This window comes from Squalius cephalus (genome assembly GCF_949319135.1).
Source record: "Squalius cephalus genome assembly, chromosome: 1".
Classification (NCBI taxonomy): Eukaryota; Metazoa; Chordata; class Actinopteri; order Cypriniformes; family Leuciscidae; genus Squalius; species Squalius cephalus.
Window position 1 is genome coordinate 26,407,892 of NC_137122.1, and position 26,259 is coordinate 26,434,150.

The 26,259-nt window shown below is 35.8% G+C and overlaps 2 protein-coding genes across 2 annotated transcripts in view; both read right to left on the bottom strand.

The window, feature by feature from the left end:
• abca3b (ATP-binding cassette, sub-family A (ABC1), member 3b) overlaps positions 1 to 4,288 on the bottom strand; it is a 51,025-nt gene extending 46,737 nt beyond the window's left edge. The window contains exons 1-2 of the mRNA XM_079869387.1: positions 4,058 to 4,288; positions 2,955 to 3,032 (exon numbers count right to left, since the gene is read on the bottom strand). Of these exons, the coding sequence (XP_079725513.1) occupies positions 2,955 to 3,008 (54 nt within the window). The 5' untranslated portion in view covers positions 3,009 to 3,032; positions 4,058 to 4,288. The remainder of the gene's footprint in view (positions 1 to 2,954; positions 3,033 to 4,057) is intronic.
• Positions 4,289 to 5,218: 930 nt separating this feature from the next.
• ccnf (cyclin F) lies at positions 5,219 to 24,823 on the bottom strand. The gene is made up of 17 exons (XM_079879813.1): positions 24,595 to 24,823; positions 23,095 to 23,249; positions 22,896 to 23,002; positions 21,858 to 21,925; positions 21,576 to 21,772; positions 20,229 to 20,282; positions 19,778 to 19,882; positions 19,613 to 19,690; positions 18,041 to 18,189; positions 17,254 to 17,418; positions 15,997 to 16,120; positions 14,102 to 14,282; positions 12,409 to 12,496; positions 10,509 to 10,608; positions 10,293 to 10,426; positions 9,202 to 9,374; positions 5,219 to 6,702 (listed from the first exon to the last, which is right to left on the bottom strand). Exons 1-17 carry the CDS (start codon positions 24,605 to 24,607, stop codon positions 6,296 to 6,298), a joined length of 2,298 nt encoding a protein of 765 aa, XP_079735939.1. The 5' UTR covers positions 24,608 to 24,823; the 3' UTR covers positions 5,219 to 6,295.
• Positions 24,824 to 26,259: the final 1,436 nt, after the last annotated feature.

The following is a 26,259-nucleotide window of genomic DNA, read 5'->3' on the forward strand; positions in this document are numbered from 1 at the left end:
CATAAATAAAAAAATAAAATGTTGCCATTTTATTGACAGAATAGACAGAGGTTGAAACGAGAAAGGCCTTGGTTCAATTAAGACATTTAAGTAGCTTTTATAAACATGCCTTATAAAAAAAAAAAAACATTACTCATCTTGAGACAAAACAACACTGACATATTTTAAGAGATATCAGTGCAAGTTACATTCAGTTAAAACAGTTCAAACATGCATTTTAGTCTGCGACTAAACTTGCCCCCGGTTTCACAGACAAGGCTTTAGAGCAGGGGTGGGGAACGTTGATCCTGGAGGGCCATTGTCCTGCAGAGTTTAGCTCCAACCCTGAAAAAAACATTTGGCTGCCTGCAACTTCAGTAATAATGAAGACATTGATTAGCTTCAGGTGTGTTTGATTAGGGTTGGAGCTAAACTCTGCAGGACAATGGCCCTCCAGGATCAACGTTCCCCACCCCTGCTTTAGAGTGTCATGTCAATGCGTCATGTGTAAGCAAGCATGAGCCCACACAGCACCTGAGGCTTGATCTGGGGGCGATGAAGAACGTTAGATCTCTGATCAGGGTCAGGAAGGATATAATCTTCTATATAGGCCTATGTCTGCTCTAATGAGGCGTGAAGGGGCCAGTGTTTACTGGGGTTTCCTAGCAACAGCTGTGTGCAAACAGCCCTCTATCACGAGGGAATCGGGACGCTTCTTGCAGCACTATGATCGAGCTCCATTGATTGTTCAGAAAGTTCAGTTCTGATACACTTCACCTGCACATGATCTTACACAAGACAGCAAACCTCCACAAGTGTGCCGAGCAAAGATCCGGCATAAGGGAAAATAATAATACACACATGAACACTCACGCAACGATCAAAGCCATGTATCCGCGGTAAAAAACTGAACAAGAAACTCTGAAATCTAATCTAAGAGGACAAATACGGGAAGGAACATAGAAGCTATTCAACAGGGCAAAAGCACCGGCGAGTTAAATCATTACAGCAAATAAGGTGAATGGGGGTAATGATTACATTTGAACACCAAGCCTTGGCTGTGCTGGTGTCTTTTTATCAGCCGCAAACTAGTTGAAACATTTCCTTGTTTCTTCAAAAATAGACTTGCTGTAGCATCTGAACTATAATATCTGGTTTCAAGAAACAGTCTTTATAGATTTATTCTGATGGAATTTTCCGGCAATCCGTGTTTTCAGTGTTATACGGTAGGGGGCGCTATGACATCTTATGAATGAGTACTGAATCTCCTGATCAAAACACATGCGAAGAAGATACAGAAACAAGCGATATCATATGTAATCATATGAATGTGTAAAAATAACACGATCATCAACATTAAACAGCAATCAAAACTGCCCAATGTTACTGAATGAAATGTCGACCCAGGACGAGCTGTAGGACTGTAGCCATGGTTCCATTACCCTTCAAATTGCGCAAATTGAAAATTCTCCCACTGGAAAACACATCAATTTCGCGAAAACTCCCATATATGGCAAAAAAGTTTTTCGTTTGGACAGAAGACGAGACGAAAGGAATTACGGGAATACTGGATTCTAAATCACAAAGAAACATTGGTTAGAAACGCCGTCATTTCGCAACAGTTTTATCGACATTTAGAAAACATCGCAAAAGTTTTGGTCAAATCTGTAACGGAAATGCAGCTTGTGAAGCTTTAGGGGTGTTGATGGACTCGATCTCCGCAATCTGTGTTTTTGATCATCGTTCTATATCCCATCTGGATGAAGTCTTTGACAAAAACGTGATTTATGAAACCACATTCAAGTGTTGATAGAAAAAAGAAAGCATGAAGCTAGAATAAAACTTTTTTATACTTTCTTTCTTTTGATCTATTGCATGTTCAGATATTCATACAACAAAATATTCTTTGGGGCATGAAACTTGTGAAAATAATCAAAAATGCTGGCGGTGGTTGGCCATTTTTTTTTTTTTTTACACTGGTCTGGAAAGAGTTAACCTAGGGTCATTTTTAATCCTGGGTTAACATAATCCTGGGTTAACTCGTTGCATGTTTCACATTGTCATACTTTACCCTGAAAGATTCATTTTAGGTAGTTGATATATTTCACAAAGCACATTTGTACAAATCCACGGCTTCACATTCTTATTTGCACGATTTATTAACATCAATTGGATGAGCAGAACGTGCCAAGAAGAGCATGCAACCCATTTAACCAGCGGCTCGTCCATCTTCCAAAACACTCTGGCAGTTATAACTCATCTAAAACATGCTAGGAATGCTAGGAATCATAACACAACGGGTTTATGTACCAAACACATGAATATTTAACTGGGCAAGTTTGGAGGGAGTTTATGATTGGTTGCCAGGTGCAAAACAAATTACGCAACTGTCCAGAACAGCATTTTATCACAGAGTACGTCACACACGCCGCCATTTGTGGGCTTTATAACCCAAATTTAACCGTATTGCCCTACATATTATATGCTAACGTTCAAAAGTTTGGGGTTGGTAATATTTTTTTTTTATATTTTTAAATGAAGTCTCTTCTGCTCATCAAAACGGCATTTATTTGATTAAAAAATACAGTAAAAACAGTAAAATTGTGAAATATTATTACAATTTTAAATAACTGTTTTCTATGTGAATATATTTTAAAACGTAATACGTATTCAAAGCTGAATTTTCATCATTACTCCAGTCTTCAGTGTCACATGATCCTTCAGAAATCATTTTAATATGATGATTTGATGCTCAAGAAACAATTTATTTGTGATATTATAAATGTCTTTACTGTCACTTTTGAGCAATTTAACACATCCTTGCTGAATAAAACTAATTTACAAAAAAATCAAAAAATATCTTACTGATGCCAAACCTTTGAAAAGTAGTGTATATCACTGCCATGAAACCTTAGATCCAATATCCAGCAATAAAACAAAAGAATATACATTGCACGTATAAACCAAATACTCACTTGCTGAATATAGTTCTTCCACAGAAGCAATCCAAACTGATGCAACACGGCCATTTTCGGTTTACAGAACTTCACAACCTGGACCGGGAGAAAGTGAACATCAGGTCACTGCTCAAGAAATGTAAGGAAAACCATATCAGGGCTATTCCTGGAGTTTCACTGTTTCGCAACTACATTCTGAGATAACAGAATAACTATAATATGCATGTTTTTTCAGATAAGAAAGAAGAAGTTGAGACAATTAACTGCTATTTCAGTTCTTGCACAACGATGGCATCACGGTATTCTCCAGGGAGGATACATATATAAATGAACTAAATTAATAACTTTTTTACAATAAAAATAAACCATCACTGAACTTACTTAAGGTGGACTATGATGCTATATTCTTCAAGATCTGCTGTCCAGCCGAAACAAACTTTGCTGCATTATTTTCCTGTTATCTCTGTAAAGCTGCTGTGAAACAATCTGTATTGTAACAAGCGCTATATAAATAAAGATGACTTAACTAGACAATGTGGTCCGATCAAACAAGGACTACTGAAGGTAACTAAGTGTGAAGACATGTCATGTTGTTCAGCACTTTAAACTAGGAAGGCCAGTTTAACCACCATATGGACACTGAGGGGAATGCCATCTCCCATATCAATCCTCAGATTAAAATATCACCCGATTTGACCTTAAATAAAATACATATTTGTATCCAAATGTGTCAGTGATATGCATGGGACTATTTAGCACTAGTAGTATTTAGTAAATGCTTGTCGTTATTAAACATACAGCAGGGTTAATATTACTGACGCGGCAGTGACATCATATTGATGACACTGCTTTGGTGCCCGTCTAGTGCGTTTAATCAATTATAGTATTGTATGCTTTTATTTCCTTTCTTTCTTTGAAATAACAGCAGTCTGTTTTACATCAAACATGCATCACGCTGTTTCTCTCTCTCTTTGTTTTATGCATTCGATGTCTTTAGTCTGATCGTTGCGAAGATCTTGTGATTGATTCGAGAACTTGTTTATCAACCCAATTCCCACAGCATAACAAACACAATAGAAAACAGGCGGGCACGCGCACGCGCGCGCTCGTGCACAGCTCACCTTACACTCGTCTTATCTGTCCTGCATAGGGCTCGAATATCGGCTCTTTCAGTCGGAAAGCATTGGATTGATGTTCGCAGTCAGCTCGGCTCAGTCACGGACGAATTCCATCAGGAATTATCACTCATAAGGGCGATAATAACGAGGAAGATGAAGGTGATGACATTGCAGCGCAGCGGCCGTGCCGTGTGGACACAACAAATACGGTCACGTGACCTCGGCCAGCTGGGCGGATGCTCGCGGTCATGTGACCGTCGTGACAGACGCAAAAACGTCACCGCGCATAAAAATGAAATTGAAATTAAAATTAACAGAAAAAAATTACATTTGTCGTGTTTTTATGAATTGTTTTGGCTAATACATATATACACACATACATACATATAAACACATACGTGTGGGCAGCACAAGTACATCTCAGAGACGTCTATTTGATGTCTGCATTTACATCTGCAAGATGTATTTTTTAGCGTTTGCTCATCTGCAATACATCCCTAAGACGTTTTCTGTTAATTTAGAAGATGTCTTTAAGATGTTTAAGATTTAGAATATATGTAAAACTGCTTTTTCTACGATGTTTTTACACAGAAGATGCTTTCCAGATTAACAGATCTTTAGCAGACATCTTACAGATGTACCTGTACTATATGGTGCTGTCAAATCAATTTATCACGATTAATCTAATATTAAAATTTGTTTACATGTGTATATTATATTTATATACATTGTTTATATATGTGTCTGTATCTTTTTACAGTCTATGGTCTATATATATATATATATATATATATATATATATAAACAAAATAAAAATTGTATTGACTTCAGTTGAAGTTTTAAAAAAAAAAACCTCAATATCTCATTAAGCAATTTGCATATTCTAACTTTATTTTTATCAGTTTTAAAAACATGTAAATCAGGTAGTCAATTTTTTTGTTTTTTTATCTTTACTAGTTTACTTTTTTTTCATTATAATTAAATAACATCTTCAATCTTTTAACAACTGTTTGACCAGCAGTTGCTCCTCATCAAACCAGTGTTAAAAACTCTTGAGGTCTGTGCTAAAGCGTGATGTTTAGAGTTAAGTTAAATCTTCAGTGCAATGAATGTGTGCAAACCACAAGTTCCCATCCGTATGAAAAAGAAACACTGTAGACATGCAAATGTAACTACTGCATTGTTTTATTGTGGTTTTCAGAATATAACAAACACATGTCTGTTTTCAAGTTCACATGACCTTTCACAGCTTCATACATTTATTTATTTACAGTTATAAACAAGGAACAATTATTTACAGTCGCAATCCTTAGTGATGTTCGACATACAGTACCAACAAGACCTGCACAAAAATAACTTAATGCTTTTAGTGTCATAACCTCAATCAGATGAACACTCACAAATATATATGTATGGTTGATTGTTCAAGCATATCAAAGATAAAACATGGAGACTCGTTCGTAACGAAGCAACATTTCGCTTTCCAGCATCGGTCATAAAAAAGTGCTCGGTGTCTCTCGAGGTCATTACGAAAAAGCATGTCAAACAATCACATTCATCGGATCTGTCTTAAAAAAACACATAGTTCATACAGATGTGCTGTACGTTTGCAGGCTTCACAGGTCAAAACATCAGTGGTATCACAAGCAGAAAGAGAAAACGGTATGAAAATCGTTAACGTAGGAACTTTGGCAGAAGATGTGACGAACGCAAAGCAATGCGCGAATACACAAAACACCGGAGTTCGAGATAAATAATCGAGATACGTGGCGAGAAACATCCGCGTAAACAAACCAGTTCAGTTCGGACAGTGCATTAATCGGCATGAAACTTCATGGATCGAGTCGCTTTCCTCCGTAGCTGCATGTAACTTCGTAAAAAAAACAAAAACATATTTGCACATTTGATAAACTACAATAGTCAGTTTCTGTAAACAGTCCGGTTTTAAATACTTACGAAGACGCAACACAACGTACACGAGACTTCAAAAACAGAGACAGTTCCAGTGATTTCAACACACTCATCGGCATTCATCACGTTGCTTGTCAACAGTCAGGAGCTGAAGTGAAATGCATTATGGGAAGAAAAAACCATGACCTTTGTTCTTACTTAAAAAAAGCTCTGAAACGGACGCGAACTCACGCCCGTGTCCCTCTGAGATAAAAAAAGCACCCGTGAACGAAAGTGCTCCTGGCGGGCGGCCAGGAAGTGATGCGTTAAGGGACAGCAGCCTCCTGTCGATCACAGGCTGAGGAAGGCCAGGTTGGCGTCGCCCTCGTCGCGCTCCGCTTCTCCTCCGCTGTGAGCCGCAGTGTTCTTCCTCTTCACCTGCCGGCGGGTCCTCGGCGCGGGCGGCAGCAGGAGACGGAAACCGGAGAGATTCTGAGGAGAGACCAGAGACGAGGAGACGGACGGACTGGGAACGCTTTGGATGGAGGAGTAGCCCGAGCTGCGGCGGTCTGTGCAAAAGGTGCTCGATGAAGAGGAAGAGGATATGTGGCGTATCCAGGGTCTGCTTCGACTGCTGGTCTCCTCCTCTTCCTCGCTGGGTTCCTCAGAGAGGTTGTCGTCGTCATCGCTGGAGAGAGCGCAACAATGTCCCTCAGCGCTCTCCACCGGCAGCTCCATCTGCACCTCCATCACTGAGACTGGGGCAGAAAGAGAGACAGTTGCTCATCAAACTTTAATGAACGGGACTTAAACGCAAACATAATGCAATTTAAAAGGAATAACCATGAAAATGTAAAAAAATTGTCCATGATGCACAAAATGAGATTGTAGGCAGAAACTCTGAGCTCCTGCTTTCAATACATCGAGAGTGAGCAGTGATTTATACAGGCGAGCTCCAAACCAGCACCATAAATGCCACAACCTGTGTGCTTCACATCAGCTGAAGCTTTACGCGAGGAACAGAACTCTCAAATGCAGTCGCATTTATAAAAAAAAAATATATATATATTTTTTTTTTTCAAGTTAATCTGAAATAATTTAAATTTAGAATTGAAATTGAAATATGTAAAATAGATTTTATAATTTAAATTTAATAATTTAACAGTGAAATAATCATTTAAATAATTCAACTGAAATATTTTTCCAATTAATGAGATACTAATTAAATGTTATTATAATTAACAATTTAACAACTGAATTAAATATTAACTTGTTTTAATAATTTAATTAAAAAGACAGATTTTTTAATGTAATAATTTATTATTTTTGTAATTTAAGTATCATTGTAATCAATGAAATTTGTAACAACATTTTCAGTTGGGGGGGGGGGGGGCATGTTTTTATGGAGTTAAAGAAATACAGGATTGGAATGACATTAGGGTCATTTCTGTGTAAACTAGTTCTTTAAAAGTAATTGAATACACACACACACGGATAAAAGCGTCTGCTAAATCACTGAATGTAAATGTAAATTAGGGCTGCACGATATTGAAGAAAATTGCGATATGCGATAACTCATTAAATTATGCGATATAATAATGCTTAAAGTGTGTAAAATAAACTTAAATTTATCTTTAAAATATATTTAAAATTATATAACCTATATATGTGTTTCACATAGGGCTGGGCGATATGGACCAAAAGTCATATCCCGATATATTTAGGCTGAATATCGATATACGATATATATCCCGATATTTTTTTTCCACAAAGTGAGAGCAAATGTTCAGTCAAAGTCAAATATATATATATATATATATATATATATATATATATATATATATATATATATATATATATATATATATTTGGCTTTGACTATATATATATATATATATATATAAACAAATTTTTGTGTAAACGTTATAATTTGCCTATATATATATATATATATATATATATATATATATATACAGGCAAATTATAACACGTTTACACAAAATTTGTTAACACACACACAAGTACTTTTCCCCTTTACTTAACATAAATTGTAAGAATAAGACTAATAGTAAAGACTAGTACTAATAAATAAACATTAGGCCTATGTTGCTAAAGCTATTAAATAGCAGTCCTAAACTAGTTATTGTTAATACAATGTTGGTATGAGCCATACAAGTGGCATTTTGGGGTTAATATGGAAACGACAGTAACAATACACAATACTAACAAGAACTGTTAATGAAACATGGAAACTGCTCCTGGTGAATAGAATGAAAATCATACCTGCATTACTTTTATTTCGTGTAATTTACAACGTAATGGCGTTGCATGCTCATAGTTTCTTTTGCACTTTATATATACAGTGAGGCGATACAGTGCGCGCCGCCGCATTTGCGCGTGTAATTGAAGAGTGCGCTAACGTTACAGGATAACTGACAGGACAGGAAAGTCTGTTTTTCTGAGGTGAAAGACTTTATTTCAGCGTACACTTACGTCACTGCCTGGTAGTTCCTATTGTACTTGGTTTTCTGAATTAATCATGATTCGCCTCTCATAACATGCTCTAAACACGCACGCAGAGTGGAAAAGGAGGGGCGAGGGCGCGGGGAGCAAGGATCACAGCGCAAATTTGAACTATATCGATATATGCGATATGGTCTAATTCCACATCGCATTTCAAAAATATATCGATATATTTTTTATATCGATATATCGCCCAGCCCTAGTTTCACATTCTTTTTGTGACAAGAAAACATCCCTTCAGCTTCAGAAAGTGAACAGCAGTGTTTTACTGTAGCATTATAAGAAGTGTTATTTTAACATCAGTGTAAACCACGGGGTTTAGGGTTTCAGGTTATCCAACATTAGGTTTATTAAACAACAGAAACTGAATAATCAAATGTAAAAATAAAACACTGCTTAGTTTTCACTGTATGAATATTAAATATATACTGATTCTTATTAAAGCTACAAAAGTTTGTCAGCCAAGAGCAGTGAGTGATTTTCTCTTCGTCTTTTGTTCATGACCCTAGTTATTGCAAGCCATTGTGATATGCATATCGCGATATATACATTTGCGATATTTCGATATATTGTGCAGCCCTAATGTAAATACTGATCACGCTAGTTGATATATAACACAACGATTTTGTGACACTCATGTGACTCGTCACGCATCAACGACAACTGGTTTTGTCTTAATGTTTTAGTGTAAGATGATTCAGAATATGATGTAGTTGATATATGAGTCATCTCACCTTCTCCATCCTTCTCGCCCTCGCTCTCGCGGTCTCCTTCGTACCCCGAGCAGGAGGTGTCGAGGCTCCAGTCCAGCATGTCTCCCAGCAGCATCTCCTCCTGGCTGGACAGCTCGGCTGTGGGAGTGGCCAGGAAACTGCCCCTGTGCGCCTGCATGCTGTCCTCCCGCCTCCTGCTCAACACACACAACAACAACGCATTTAAAGAGCCTGTTCTACACACACACACACACACACATCTAACAAAACATGGTCTTCAAGATGCAGAAAAGTGAGAAACATAACAGGATTACAGATGCATTAGTAACAATTTTCAGCTATTTGCAGGTGTCAAAATGTTTATATGAATAGTAACGTATGACAGCTGACCTTTTCTGTTTTATTTATTAACAAAATTCACGCTAAAATAAATAAATAAATGTATATATAAATAAAATACTGTTAGAAAAAAATACTAATTAATTAAAAAAATATTATCTCTCAATATCAGATATATTCAATGATCAGTATATTTTTATAATAAAATATGAATGACAATATACTTATTACAGAAATACAGCCAGATACTGATCATCGAAAAACAATATATATATATATCTATCTATATCTATATCTATCTATATCTATCTATCTATCAATCTATCTATCTATATCTATGTCTATGTATATATATATATATATATATATATATATATATATATATATATATATATATATATATACACACACACACGCACACACAAACATTGTCCTGTATATAGGATCTGTCCTTATATTTGTGAGTATAATAGATAAAATATAGAACAATGAGTTGTGTAGATGTGGTGTGTACAATTGTATTGGTCAATGCCAATTTTCTTTATCATAGTTAATAGGATCATAGTTGTAGCGCCCCCTAGAAACAGAAGTGAATGACAAGTATAGGTCTTGGTGTCCATGTCCTAATCATGTGATTCCTAGATATTTGCACTCACAAGAGGGCTACGCAATAAGAGTTTTTTTTTATCCGTCAAACTTCAGGGTTAAAACACTGATATTAGGCGATACATCCGCCCTCTCTATCCTGTGTGTAGTGTTTGGTTCACACACACCTCTTGCTGTTGCTGGCGGGCGAGGACAGGAAGGTGTGCATCTCTGTGATCTGACTGCTAGCGCTGGACTCCTCCACCTGCAGCTCCACCTCTGGCACCTCCAGCACCTGACACAGCTCCTTAAAGCTCATCACCTGACACACACACACACACACACCCTTCAGAGGACACACTTCACATGATCAACACAACGAGAGCAGACTCTGAGACACTCACCACGTCTCTGCTTATCTGCTGGTACGCATCATCCTCGAACCTCTGCTTGACACCCGTCAGAGACACGTGTCTGTAATCTTTGGGCACATCTTGACCAAAACTGTGAATGCAGTGAAGGAGACTGGTGAGTTTGACACAACCACAATATAATCGCAGATATCAAAGCAGTCTGGCTTTAAAGACACCATGAAGTCAAAATCATAGCATTTACTTTCTAAAGAATATATCATTATAGTACATTAATGATGAATATTAAAAAATATATAACTAGTAATTAAATCTTGTTTTATTATGTTATATATCATTATTAGAAAGAAAAATAACTAAATATAAAATATACTATATAACTATATAAAAATATACTATCTTTTACTAATGAATTATAGCATAAATAGTGGTAAATATTATAACTAATAATATAAAAACTAATAACAAAACAATTATTTACAACTCATAGCAATTAATAACAACAACAAAATAATTCAATTAATCATAAAGATAAAAAAATAATGTAACTGTTATAAAATTGTTGTATTAAATACTATATATCGTTATTAGCAATAATAATAAATACATTCTACATTCATTTATACATACTAAAAATAATATTTATATTATAACTAATCTAAAAACAAACAACAGCACATAACACACACATATATATATATATATATATATATATATATATATATATATATATATATAAATAAAACATTCATATATTGCAACTTGTAGCAATTAATAATATTATAACAATAACAGCATAAAAGACGCATTCATGTATTAGAAAATAACTAAATGAATAGATAAGAATTATTATAACTATTATAAACATAATAAGCATATAATGCATAATATGCAACTAATAATGATAACATTAATAAAGATAAATATTCTTATACAAAACAATACAATTTTATAACTAATATGGAAACAAATAAACTTTTTTTTATAACTAAGTTAATAAAGATAAACACAGATAATAAATATTACATAAAATAAATTGATTACAAATATTCATTAATATAAAAACACAATAATTAATATAAAAACATTAATATAAAAACACAATAATGAATAAACAAATATTATAATTATGATTCATATTAAATATCGCAACACTCACATTTCATGTGACAAGTAGTTATTTTTGTAAAACAAAAATGTAAATAAATGTCAGGCCCACAACATAATCCCAAATTCTTCAAAGAAATCGCAGTTGCTAAGAAGTCTCATCCTGTGCTATCTGAAGAGAATGACAGCTGTATAAAAGTAATCGCTGGAAAACAAGTGACGCACGAGATACTCGAGCAGCAAAGCTTCAGTTTTCTCAGAGAAAACGCAAAAGGCCCACAAGATGAGACAACGGATTTAGTCCAAAATCGAGTACGCATTTTAAGGCATCAAAGTCTATTCCAACCTGTAGGCAGGACAGTTACACCTTATTTAGGAAAAGTCAAAGCCCTTTAATGTGTGCTTGATTTAGAAGGCAAACCCAGAATGCATTGCGACAAGCTCAATAAAAACATTAATTGAAGACGCTAGAAGAAAATAGGAAATGTCAAAAGAAATATAATATCCCATTAGGAACTGAAAAGTACTGGTAGAAAATAGCTTTGCATTTACAAAATGCACTATTTCACCCAATGTCTTTGTTTGCCAATTAGAGAATATTTTTAGCTTAGCAACATGCTAACACCAGCTAAACTCCTCAAACCCAGAGGAGATGATTGTGCGCCTCATAAAGGGCAAGAGTGACAAGCACAGATAACGTGTTAACACCCGTTTGACTGCACATCACCGGCTCCATGGAAACACCACTTCTCTCGGGGTCAGAACAACCACTAAACTTCATTAGATGAAACGCATGTAGACAACTGTGCGGATAACTGACACTCACCACTTGACGTAGAGCGATAAAGCACAGGAGACCAGATCCTGCTTGGAGAAGCCCGTGTTTTCCTCCAGCTGGATGGGCCACACAGGAACTGTGGAGAAACGGACCGGGAAAACTTCAATAAGGCTTGTACAAGTTAGAGGAATGGTTCAGCCCAGTTCTACACTGTAAGTTTTACAGAAAAGGTGCAACACTCGCTCTAGAGGAATAAACTTGAGCTTCATCAGAAGGCGAAGGCCTTGAGAATGTCTGAAACGTTTCCTAAAGCTCAAGTTTATTACTCTAGAATCTAGAGTGAGTGTCGCAACTTCTCAAAACGAGATGAACATTTGATTTTTGGTTGCAGCTCTTCTTCAGTTGGTGCAGTATTCTTATGTAAAAATGACTAAAACTTGTTAATTGGTTAACTAAGTTATACGGTGAAAAAACTGTCAATGGTTTAACCGCATTATATGCAATTTTACTGTAGAATACTGTCAAATTCATGGTTTTGCCTAGGGATGCAACAATATGAAAGCCGGTAACCGATATTGGCCGATAAAATCTAAATCCAAATTTTTATATCATTTTTGAGAGCCTGGTTACAAAAACAAAAGTCTCACAATGAAAAGCCATATCCCAAACACACAATTATAATGTTCTTCTCATCATGATTTTATTAAACCAATATGAAAGACTTGCTCTGCACATTTAGGCTACTGTATTTTCCTTTTTTGAAGTGATTCCAATCATATTTCAAGCAATTTAAAACAATTTAAAAATGTTAAAAACAATTTAAAATTGATCGGCTTTAATATATCGGCCAAATTTTCTTATCAGACTGATAACATTAAAAATGAACATATATCAGCCGATACCGATATGGTGGCCGATATATAATACATCTCTAGTTTTGCCAGTAAAAATTTGCCATTTAATTTATGATGAAAACCCGTAAAAAGACAGAAGTCCCTGTGTGACATCACATATGCTTATATTTTGTATAATTAATTGTTTCCTCTTTTTTTGTTACAAGTCAAGTAATTGTGTAAAAGTGTTTAAGTGTTTTGTGTAACATGTTCTGTTGTTTAGTTCATGTTTATTGCAGTATTTTAGTGTTGTGTGTTACCCTGGAGGTGTTTTGTGCTTGTGTGTATTTGACCCTGTGCACCGTCTACATTTAACAGTATTGACTACGTTTTATGGACAAGTCACTTATGATGAACCCTGATTGATCATGTGGGCTTCTAGTTCTAGTTTCTAGTGGCTTCCACCTGTTTTATTGTGATGCTTATTGGTAAATTTTAAAGTAAAAAGGCATATTTTGATACTTCAAGTACTAGGTATTTTAAAATTACATTACTGGGCATTGAAAAAAAGTCTTGATTCGATTCCATGTCAATACACAAGCTTGCGATTCAATTTCAATTCATTTGTAAATATATCAGGTACAGCACATGTACATTTTTCTCAAAGAAAAATATGTTTAGTGAAGTTTTGTTCATGCATGAACTGAAAACCTCACAGACTAAAAGATCGATTAAGAAACCATATCCGTTCATCGAAATGGGAATCGATTAAAATCAAGAAATCCTTATTTTTAACTCAGCCCTATAAAACTGGAAACACTGCCACAGTATTTTTTACAGTGAAACTACAGTTGCCAGCGTTTTACAGTAGATGTAACGTGATATTTCTGGTGGGATGGCGCTAGTACCGTAGTTGTGCAGCGCTCTGGTGAGCAGCAGGATGGCGCTGGCGAGTCGGGCCGGCCCGGGAACGGTGAGAGGCGAGCAGAGCAGAGAGAGTTCACAGATGTATTTGAAGAGGTGAGAACTGCGTCGCTCCGCAGGGACCAGAGACAGCAGCACTTCCCCATAATCCAGCACTGTGACGGTCTGAAACACAACATTAACACAGAAATCAATTACTGAGCACAAGAGCCAGGGCTCCACGAGAAGAGCTGCTTGAACAGACCAACACACACACACACACACACACACACACACACACACACACACACACACACACAATTATGGAGAGTATCCTCAGTCAGTTATTTTTATACTACACCTGTCAAGCGATTAAAAATGTATGATGTGTTAACTAATTGATCACATATTAAATATTGCTGAGAAATTACCCCCAAAAGATAGTTTCAAATCATTATTGTTGTTAAGTTAGAAAAGCATCAAAACCACATTACAAAAAGTAGCTTTAGAAATAATAATATAATAATAATTATAGTAATAAAAAAAAAAACAGAAGCTGCATCTGAATTGGCATGTAGATATATTTACAGACTGTTCATCACAGCTCAGAGGTGGTATGAATGCATTTACACTTGTGTAAATAATGGCATGTTTTAAATTGGTATTAAAGGGACAGTTCACCCCAAAAAAATTAATTCTGACATAAAAGAAGATAATTTGAGAAATGAATTGTGAAATTTCACTAATCTCTCAAATTTGGGTGTCATAACCTAATTTAATAAAATAGAAGGTTACATGGATCAAAACCCACAAAAACATAACCATTTTATTTATTTATAATTTTTGTGGCAGGCCCAGTGAATATTTTGGCAGGTCAAGTAAAAATATGAACTACTGGCCCTTTTTTTTCTTACTTGCACTGCCAAATGTTCACTGAAAAGACAAGAAAAACACTAAAATTAAACTCCCAAGTATTGAGCACTGGGAGCAAATAATTAGGACTGTGAAACTATCTTTTATTAAATACAGATGATAATTGTTTGACTTTCACTTTTTCCACTTTCTGAAATATTGGTTTTACTAATAAAATGCCCTCTTTCCTCATCTGATACGCCTTTGTCATTACACTACTGCGCATTCAACGGGAAGCCCCGATGTTCAAACGTAAAGCAACTTCACATTTTTAATATTTTTGCATACATTTTTAAATAAAAAAATACTTTTTATTATTCAAGCAATATTAATCTAAAAGCATTGGCTTCGCATATCAGTTATCGGAAACTTGAACAAGTATCAGCTGTAAAGAAATTGAAATATCAGTCAATCTCTATCTTTATCAACTCTCAATTAATTCGTTTTATGCTAACATGCTTCTAAGAAAGCTGTATGGCACTCAAAGTATCAAATAAAATATTGAGTATATGATATTACTATGATATTATTTGTAAAATATCTGTATATACACAAACAAACGATCAATATACAAATAAGATTGTCTATGGAATGTTACTTAAATATTTCAGATCTGGGCAAAATACTCTACACAAATAGACCAAAAATAATTATTATAAATACTGGCTTAATACAATTAATTTAAATTCTGCTTTAAAAAAAAATAATTCATTTTTGATTAGATTGCTGGTCAATGATCAATGAAATGCATTTAAGGTCAACATTCTGCTCAATTATTTATTTGTTTTTTCTTATTAAGAGCATTGCAATGCCTTCTGGAATAACCTTTGCATTGAGAGACGAGGTCTTAAAATGCCATCTAGACTGGTTGCTCACTCAGCTTTGGCGTCGAGGTCTAAACCTCAGACACATTCATCTGAGCTGCTAGTCTATAATGAGGCTTTTGTGTGCTGGAGTGAAAGCAAACAAGAGTCCTTCAGTAACTGACCCGTATCTTCCCGTCCAGCACAGAGATGACCTCCCCCATCATGCGCACCAGGTCTTCATACTGATAGGTGTTGTCAGTGAGCCACACCGCCTCACGGATGGTCAGGATCTCTTTACTGATGTATCTGAGTCAGAAGATTTAAAAAAAAAAAAGTGTTCAGTCTAGAATAGAGCTGCATGATTCTGGACAAACTAAGAATCAAATCTTTTTGTTTCAAATAGAGATGACGATTCTCCCATTATTCGAAACAGACAACTAAACAAAATAACATGCAATTTACAAGATGTTCTGACAAAATGTCAATTGCTGCACTCAATTTAAAAAATATTTAATCAGATTGTTTTTTTGTTGATGAGAAATCGGTTTTAATGAATGATTCAATGACTCACTCAAAGACTTTACTTCATTTCATTACTTGATAAATCAATGTTTTTGAACAAATCTGTTGAATGAATAACTCAACGATTCACTTAGTCTTTACCCATTTTATTACTTGATGAATCAATGTTTTTGAACAAATGTCTTGAATGAGTAATTCAATGACTCATTCAAAGACTTAACTCATTTTATTACTGGATGAAAATGTTTTGGAAGAAATCTCTTGAATGAATGATTCAATGGCTGTGTCAAAAATCGCTTAAAATCCCAAACCATAGTGAATGTTATCGAGTGCACTCATTCAATCCCACAACGCACTGCAATGAGTTTACAACTGATGTACACTCAACGGCTATTTCCAATTCCTATATAATTGATTTTTAAATTGTTTAGTCAAATTTATAGTTTTTACGCCAGAGTTCAAGATAAATCTTCTCAATACTACTGGAGCTGTCAGTTTGATAAGTTTCAAATGATTATTAATCAGCAAGTACAAACTATGCAAAAGCGGCTGCCCTTCCGACCCACTCAGTGTCTGAATTCACTCACTGTTTTCATTCACTCTTTCAAATGGACAACATTAGTGGAGCAATGTAGGGAATAGTGAATCGAGGGCGATTTCGAACAAAGCTAGACTCACTCATAAAGACTTCTTGTTTCATTTACAGGATGAATACATTTTTTAACGAATCTCTTGAATGAATATTTCAATAGCGAAAACGCTCATTGTGAACGTACTCGTCAAAGGTTTAATAGAAATAGTCGAATCGTTGTGATTTAGGAAAAAGATTGCGTTGGGTGGTTGAATTAACATTGCAATCTTTTAACGATTAATCGTTCAGTTCAAGAACACGATCAGCAGAGCGTCTCGTTGCTCACCGAGTGCAGATCACCATGCAGGCGATGCCCAGGAGCTGCAGCTGGGCCTTGGGCACTGAACACAGGCTCAGATAGCGGTCCACGCATCCGATGGTCACATGCAGCACTTGACTGGAGAAGTCCTTCATGGTAGTCACCTCCACCAGCCAGTCCACCAGAATATACCTGCAAAAACATACGGGTGATGAGTGTAAAACATGAAGCTGAAAAGCAAAGGACACAGGATTTGTTCAATCAGTGATTCATAAATAATATGAGAACTAAACACACCGTGGCCAACCTGACCATCATTTTATCACCAAAAAATGCTGTAATAGTGCTTTAGTAATTAGATTCAGGGGACAGTCTGCATTTGTTTAGAGATAAGTATTGAATATTTGCAATATATTCACAGGGATTTTGCTGGAAATATAAAAGCATGCAACACTCAGTGTTATTTTAATATTTTTATATATTATTATAATATTTATTAATACAAATTGACTTTTACATTTTAAATATTCATTTTAGTTTTAATAATTAAACTAACAAAAATGATAAACACATTTCTATATAGCTATAACTGATTTATTTCCATTTTAGACTTCGTAATTTTCCGAATTCTAAATTCTAAAAAAAAATGTATATTTATGTTTTAAAGTTAGACAAAACAAACAAATGTGACTTTCAAGCCAAGAAACAACAACTTTAAAATCCCCTGATATTGCAGGTTTTTCATGACTGTATACTGTGAAACCCTGTAGGAATATTTTGAGATGGGCGTTTGTCCAAACCATTGATGACGTACCTCTTAGTGGTAATGTCCTGTCCCTGCAGACTTAGCGGGTATTGCAGGGGCGACGGCCCGGAGTGGAAGAACTGGGCCACGAGTTCAGCGCAGGCCCGCGGCTCCAGACCCAGAGGGTTAGCGGTGCCACATGACTTCGCAAACGCCAGCTGGGAGATCAGAACAGACAAGTTAGATAAACATGAACCCTCTGTGTGTGCGTGTGTGTTTAATACGGCATCACAAATGCACAGATTTGAACAAAAAAGGCATTACTCTTCATTTGAAGAGCCTCCATCCAAACCCATTTACACACATCAGAGTGGCTTTCAATCTGGCACAGCTGCTGATTATTACAAGTCAATGTCAACAATGGCAGACAAAACCTCCAGATGAGATAACAGGAAATATGACGCATCTTTCCCAGGGTGTGCACTTCCATTATGAGCGCGCACAGAGCACTGACATTGTGAGAATGGAGGAATAATGGAGACGGATGGTTGGTAATGACTTCAAACACCCCATCACAGTCATCATTTTCGAAACAACAAAGGTCAAAAAAATGAAACTACACTGAAGGCTGAGCCATCAAAGGAAAAAAAGTAAACGGACAAAAATAGATTTTTTAGATATATTTTATAAAAATGTATTTTATGTGCAACTTTCGTTCCCCCGAAAGTAATAAAAAAATATAAATAATAATACCTCAACACAAAACAGCATTTGCACTACTATACCTCAATCCCTTATTTTGCGTATGCCTTGGGCATTAATTATTTAAATGGGGAATATAGTTGAGCAGGTATGACATCACTTTGTAGGCCAAAACGCAGAGTTACATTTTCGCACTTCCGGTTCCATCGTCCCAAAGACCATGGGTTTTCTGAATGGGGTTTTGGTTAAAAGCATAAAATAAGGTCTGTGGTGAACACAAGCTCAAGAAAGTTTCACGTATTATTCTATGGCATAAAATACACCAGTAATACCCCCCCCCCCCCACTCGTGATTTTTTTTAAGCGGTTACATGTCTTGAAATAGGCTGTTGCTAACAAGTAGGTAAATGGGACTACAGTGGCTGTTGAGGAGATTAAACATCATCACGCTGAACAGGTAAAACTCAGCTTTTACAGCATCATTATGCTCATAATTGTGCTCTTACAAACTCTAACTCAAACGTTCTGGGAAAATGTTTTTAGATAAAAACAGAGTTGTCGGAAGCTTAATGATGGTGACGTTCAAGTTGTGGGACCGTGGTGTAGTTCGTTTATGGTCTACCTTTAGCTTTTTACTTCTGGCGACTGCATTTAGGCAACAAAATTCATAAAAGTTGAGTTCATCTGTGATAATTATCTTGATGGACAAAACGTACAAGTATCAAACTTTCACAGAGATTAATATGGAGGCGTTTCAGGGAGTTCAGAAACAGTGTTACTGATATAGAGAATAACTCCCTCTGGAGTGACTTTGTGCTTATCAGACCTTTTTCATGCTCAAACAGCAACATTACACACTAAAGAAAGCTGAACATGTAAAAAAAAAAAAAAACATAAAAGGTCCTCTATAATTTTCTCTACACATCATTTCTCCAGTCACCTGAGCTTCCCAGCATCCTTTAGCAGCGTAGTCCCTGAGTGTGCGCATGCACTGCAGATACCTGCCGGGGTCAGCGATCTGAGGACAGAAAATAAACCAGAGATCAGCACACAGGCTGCAGAGATACAGGAGTAGCGTCATCACGAGCGCTGAAGAAGCTCTTACCGACGTGCCGCGGTTCATTTCCCACAGCAGATACGAGCTCTGCACACTCCCGCAACGAGCCGACTCCTTCAGCATGGACGTAGCCTCCTCACGCTTCTCCTCATCCTGACACACACACAGAGTCACAGATTGAGTTAACACTCAAGGGGGTTACGGGAGAACCAGAGCGGAGCGGCACTCATTAACACAAGCGTTTCTCTGGGACATATTGACTGAGAAGCACGAATGATAAAGTCCATACACAGAAAACACCAAATAAGCAGCCCACACCCAACTTGACCATAGTAATGATGAACATCCTGTGGATGTCAGAAATTAGTAACATTTCACGCTCTAGTTTTTGAGGATAAATGTAAAGACTCCATCTGCAAAACCTGGTAGTATTGTACATCTGTTTACACAATCAATCTCAGATTAGGCGGCCATCTTTTCAAGAACAAAACCAACTCACATCAAACAGCTGGAGGACTCTAGCCAAGCAGTAATATAACATCCCTCTCCGTTCCTATACAGACCAGAGGAAAGAATGAAAGAGACATTAGGATGTGTTTAAAACTAGATGGCATCTGCGTCATGACTGACAAATATAAATTGGATAAATATGATTACAGATTCCGGTCATTTTTTGTTGTCAAGAGAGAGGAATAAAGAAAAGAAAAAACACGATCCCATACTGACAATATTTTGAGGAAGAAAAAGAATTGTAAACCAAATGAAAATTTGGAAGAAAAAAAATATTTATCAACAATTGTGTATTTTATTTATCTACACTACCTTGTTTGGGGTCAGTATTTTTTGTTTTATGTTTTTTAATGTCTCTCATGCTCACGAAGACTGGATTTATTTGATCAAAATTACAATGTGAAAATTTTATTACCGATTATATCTTGTAAAATGTAATTGATTCCTGTGATCAAAGCTGAATTTTCAGCATCATTACTCCAGTCTTCAGTGTCACATGATCCTTCAGAAATCATTCTAATATGATGATTTCAAGAAACATTTCTGATTATTATCAATGTTGAAAACAGTTGTGCTGCTTCATATTTTGTGGAAAACGTGATAAAACAAATTTCAGGATTCTTTGTTGAATAAAAAGATCAAAAGAACAGCATTTATTTGAAATAGAAATAATCTTTTGTAACATACTGTAAGTATGTGTGTGATATTGAGATGTGTGTGTGTGTGTGTGTGTGTGTGTGTGTGTGTGTGTGTGTGTGTGTGTTTGTGTTTGTGTGTGTAATTCTCAATTCAAAATCAGATGATTTTAATAGTGAACAATATTAATAACTAAATTAATGAGAAACAAACTATGGAAAATATGATAAATAATTCATGGAGTTTGGGTTTACAAGAACCAGCTCATTTATAAAAAAAAAAATAATTTTATTGTTAACACTTTACAGTAAGGTTTCAGTTGTTAACATTAGTTAATGTATTAACTAACATGAACTAATCTAAACCACTAACAATACATTTGTACAGTATTTGTTCACGTTAGTTAATACAAATTCAAGGTTAACTCATGTAGTTAAATAATGAAACCTTGTTGTAAAGTGTTACCAAAAAACTAAATACTCAGAACCCTTTTTTCAGTTCCCAATCAGAATTTGGTCTCAGTAAATACCTAGTTTCACTCTGTAACATATATCTGACTATGAACTTAATTAGAACGAAAGGTTAATACTTGCATTAATAGTTGTAACGTGTAAAAATCTAAGAAATGTAACTGTGTACTGGGCCTGAAGGAGTTGAACTGTAGTGGAAGTGAATGCTGGGAACTCCAGGAATGGCTCACCAGGTTGGTCTCACACTCGGCTTGGAGTTGGTCGTACACCAGAGCCTTACAGCAGCCTCCAGACATGGACCAGGGCGGGCGGATGAACAGCCAGATGAACGGCTCGGCCAGCGGGGACCTGAGGCTCTCGGCCAGGCTGAAGTATCGAGACGCCATGCGGCCGCACAGGTCGGCACGACCCTCTTCGCTGAGCGACGCTGAAGAACATTCACACGTCATTACAGCTCTGATCAGTCACTCAGACCATTACATCACTCAATCAAAAAAAACTAAGAAACTTACGCCCTTCATTGTACAAATACGCAATTCCTAGTTTCACAGCAGCTTCAAAGTTTCCTTTCTCCGCAGCCCTAGATATGGTCGAGGATGAGAAAATTCATTTCAAATGTGGAATTATGGACATCAAACAGGAACTAGCATGCTTTAGGTATCACAATTTAGGCATTACCATGAAAACAGAGCTTTGGAAAACCTGGAAATATCATGGAATTGTAAAAAATATATACAGGTGAAACTCAAAAAATTAGAATATTGTGCAAAAGTTATAATTTTGATGATTTGAGCTTATGAAAACCCCAAATTCAAAATCTCAGAAAATTTGAATATTACATGAAATCAATAAAGGATTTTAAATGCAGAAATGTCGGCCCTCTGAAAAGTATAATCATGCATATGTATATAGATATATATACTAAATATATTAGTTTCACCTTTTAATTTGAATTACTGAAATACATGAACTTTTGCACGATATTCAAATTTTCCGAGTTTCACCTGTATGTTCAGGCATGAAACTATTCAAATTCATTTCTACAGTGAATGTATCTACCTATAACATGTCCTTAAATAGTTCACAAACTGATCTGAATGAATTGTAAAGGGTTAGTTCACCCAAATATGAAAATCCTGTCATCAATTACTCACCCTTATGTCATTTTGTTCACAATATATGCATGTTGTTCGCTGATCAAAGCTTATATGCGAATAAAAGCCTAAATTAAATCGGTTCATCATAGCGATCGTGCCTCTTCTGAAGACTTAGATTAAACCGCTCGATTCACATGGATTTATGTTATCTCTATATGGACGTTTTGAAGCTTCAGTCTTTATATGGAGAGACAGAAATCTCTCAGATTTCATTGAAAACATCTTCATTCGTGCTTCGAAGATGAACGAAAGTCTTACGGGTTTTGATTGACTTAGGAATGAGTAAATGATGAGAATCATGTATTTCCAAACTCTTTAAAATACTTAACCACAAACAACAGTAAATATGGTTTATAGTATGGTAAATATGGCAAACGTCGTTGTATATCATACCTCTCAAAGAGCCAAACGGTGTTGAGGGCCGGCCAGCGGTCTTTGAAGCTCACTCGTGCCCAGACACTTGAGTTACCATCAATAATGTCACGGAGATGAGAATGAACCTGCGGGATCACATGACATTCAACATCACAAATGCACTTTCAGTTAACGGGGAATTTCTGAGGTTGCAAGTAAGGCGTCCATCTTGACGAACCGCTCTGACGGAGAGGAGATCCTCAGCGGAGAGGCGTTGGAGGACGTACAGGAGCAGCTCCTCAGGAAGAGACAGCAGCGTGACGGCAGACGCACGCTTTCGGACACGCTTCCGGACAGGGAGAGAGAAACATTTGGCACATCGACAGTGGAGCACTACAAACGGAGAATGAAGAAAATCACGATTAAACAACAACACTGAATCACATTTTGAATATAATTGCAGGCAATCAGTGTGTGGCCAGGAACTTCTTGATATTGCAGTTCGTCACTGTTATTCTGGCCTATACTAGTCGATTAACTGGCCGTTTTGAGATTATTAATATCAATAACTGGGTTTGTTTGGACCATTAAAGGTAATTAAACCAATTATTAACTGAGATTTTGAGGCCCAAAAAGTGCATGCATCCATCCATCATAAAATGAAGGCCTTCTGAAGTAGAGATTGAGCAAATTATGGGATAATTTTCATTTTGGGTGAACAACTAACAGATTTTTAACAGAATTATTCATTATGCCTACTGTAAGTTCAAACAGTTTGGTCAAATTATAGTGCACATATTCTGTTCTTAAATGTTTTAGTTTATTTACAGTCTAATACAAGTATTCATACAGGTAGGCTACATCTTACTGTATGGCATTAAACTATATTTAATAAAGAATATCTGCATTATATTGGTCACTCTGTCAGCTAGAAATGGAAACTGACCATTAAATATAAATAAATAAAAACCTTTATTGGTTGAGCACTGTAAAAAGTACTTTAGTGGTAACGTTTACTAGTATGGTATAAAGACAGTAAAAGTGTGGTACTTTGAAATTGTGGAGCCAATATTACTATATTCGGTATTGTTACACCAAGGTACTTCAAGGAATATCAAATTCAAAATTGCGTTATTAGCATGACTGTAAATACAATACCACGGTACTACCACAGTGCACGTCCATTAAAACATGGTATTACCATGGTATTTTTGTATTCTAAGAAGTTGCATTGCGAAAATATCGGTCACAGGAAGAGGCTATTTACGGTTTAAACTAATTTAAAAGCTTAAAGATACATTAACACAACTATAAAACACAAATTGTAACTAATAACGGATAGTTTTGTTAGTTTGCAATGGCAGTTTTGACATGCTCACAACCAGTGGCCAGTTTTCCCTCCTTATTCATAAACCAGTTTATGGGACAGAGGACAAGTGACCTATCTTTAGGAGATATTACCTCAGAGTATGTATTAAGGACAATTCAATAACACAGTTATGGATATGGGAACAATATTTATATTGAAGTAATGAAAGTTTACTTCAATTATATACAGGTTAACGGGTCAGTACGTCTCAACTTTGTAAGCATTAAAAATATATATATATTCAGCTCTGATTATGATGTAATCGAAAGATAAATGTTCATCAATGTTGATGAAATATGAACATACGCATTTACAACTGAAAAATTAATTATTCGATAAGAATAAAGTAACTTAGTTAACGTTACTTACCGCCCGCTTTCATTTCAAGGAAGGATTGGAGAATTCAGTTTGCAGCGATAATGCTTCACAGTGATCCGAAATTAATACTTAAATCTGTGAGTATTAGACCTTAAATTAATATAATCAGTTTTACTGATTAGCCTACTTAATTCCTGTTAACTAATAGTGTTGGACTGTTTAAAACACAACTCTCCTCTGATCCAACCATGCAACTTCCATTAAACCCCTCCCCCCGGTCGCTTAGCCACGCCTGCGCGGACAGTTTAAACATCAACTCTGGGCGCTCACTGGCCAGAAGACAGATACGCCCATCACGGTCGCTGCTGCGCTCTGATTGGCTTTCGCGTAAATCTCGAAGCGCCATTGGTCCGTTTTTCTGAACGGACAAAAGTCGTCGGTGTATTGGCTGAAAAGATGCTATTTCGAATTACGCGCTTGCAGTGCTGTGGAACAGGAGTGGTTAAGGGGTTTCGCTCGGAGAATTCTGGGAGATGTAGTAACGTTATATCATTGTATAACATTAGCGAAATCAGTCAGAAGAAATGTGTATTTTTTCATATATTAAATCAAATTAATTTTTAAGACTTACGTCCAAAACAACCCTCAAAACGAGCCTGTAATGCAATAAACTAAACACACTTTCAGCTAAAGCACACTAGACAGAACTTACCTCATATGTTTAAAAAAAAAAATACTGTCACAATTATGACAATAATATACTAGGCTACATGTATAATACTACATCGTATTCAAATAATTTTAATGAATCGTTTCAACCTTTTTAAATTACCCCAAAAACCTTTAAAAGAAAGATCCTTGATTTTTAAAATATGGTTACATATTTACCAATTACAAACATAGTAACAATTTGATCATTATTATTTAATGCATTTAATTCATCCATATGGTGTAAAAAAAAAAAAAAAAACCCTATACCAAAATGTATTTGTATGTAAATTTGTATCAAAATGTATGTAAGAATTAATCCATTAACATATTTACTGACATTTCACTTGAGACTTACTGATATATATATATTATAATTAAACTTTATTTGGAGTACTTCTTTATTGCACAATGCACGTTTCTTAATATTAAGCCTAAAATGTTTTAATATCACTTTTAAGGATAGTATGATCACTTTATAAAATCAGTAAATGCAAGATATTTAAAGTGTACCTCAAGTATACTTGCAATAGTTCCACTTTATAGCACAGTCAAATACACTTAACCCTTTCACGCATAGTGGTCACTACAGTGGACAGCTATTAAAAAAGCATTTTCTTGAATTTGCACGGGTTTTTATGGCAAAGTTGCACATCAATCTCTTCATTGGACCCTGGTGCATCATCCTATAAATTGCAACCAAGTGGCAAGCCTTTGTGTTTCGATTTTTTCCCCCTCCAAACCAAGATGGCCAAGGGTCAGTCAGACATGCCAACTTGCTCCAGAATATCCACCTATTCCTTCTATCCTAGGAGACTCTTGTAGGTAAAAAAAAATATTGCAGCATCAAGCAATATCTAATGAGTCATATCACAGTAAAATTTTCCAAATTTTGATTTCAGATTGAGAGAAAACTCTGATTAATCACATGTCCACTGTAGTGGACGTCATGCATGCAATGGCTATATTTCAGCTACAATTCATAATTATAATGTGAATATTGTTTTT

Excerpts from the sequence above, each read along its gene's own strand:
- ccnf (XM_079879813.1), bottom strand. Across the intron at positions 21,773-21,857 it reads GTATTTGTACAATGAAGGGC|CGTCGCTCAGCGAAGAGGGT; the intron begins GTAAGTTTCTTA and ends AATGTTCTTCAG. Across the intron at positions 10,609-12,408 it reads TTATCGCTCTACGTCAAGTG|TTTTGGTCAAGATGTGCCCA; the intron begins GTGAGTGTCAGT and ends CTGCATTCACAG.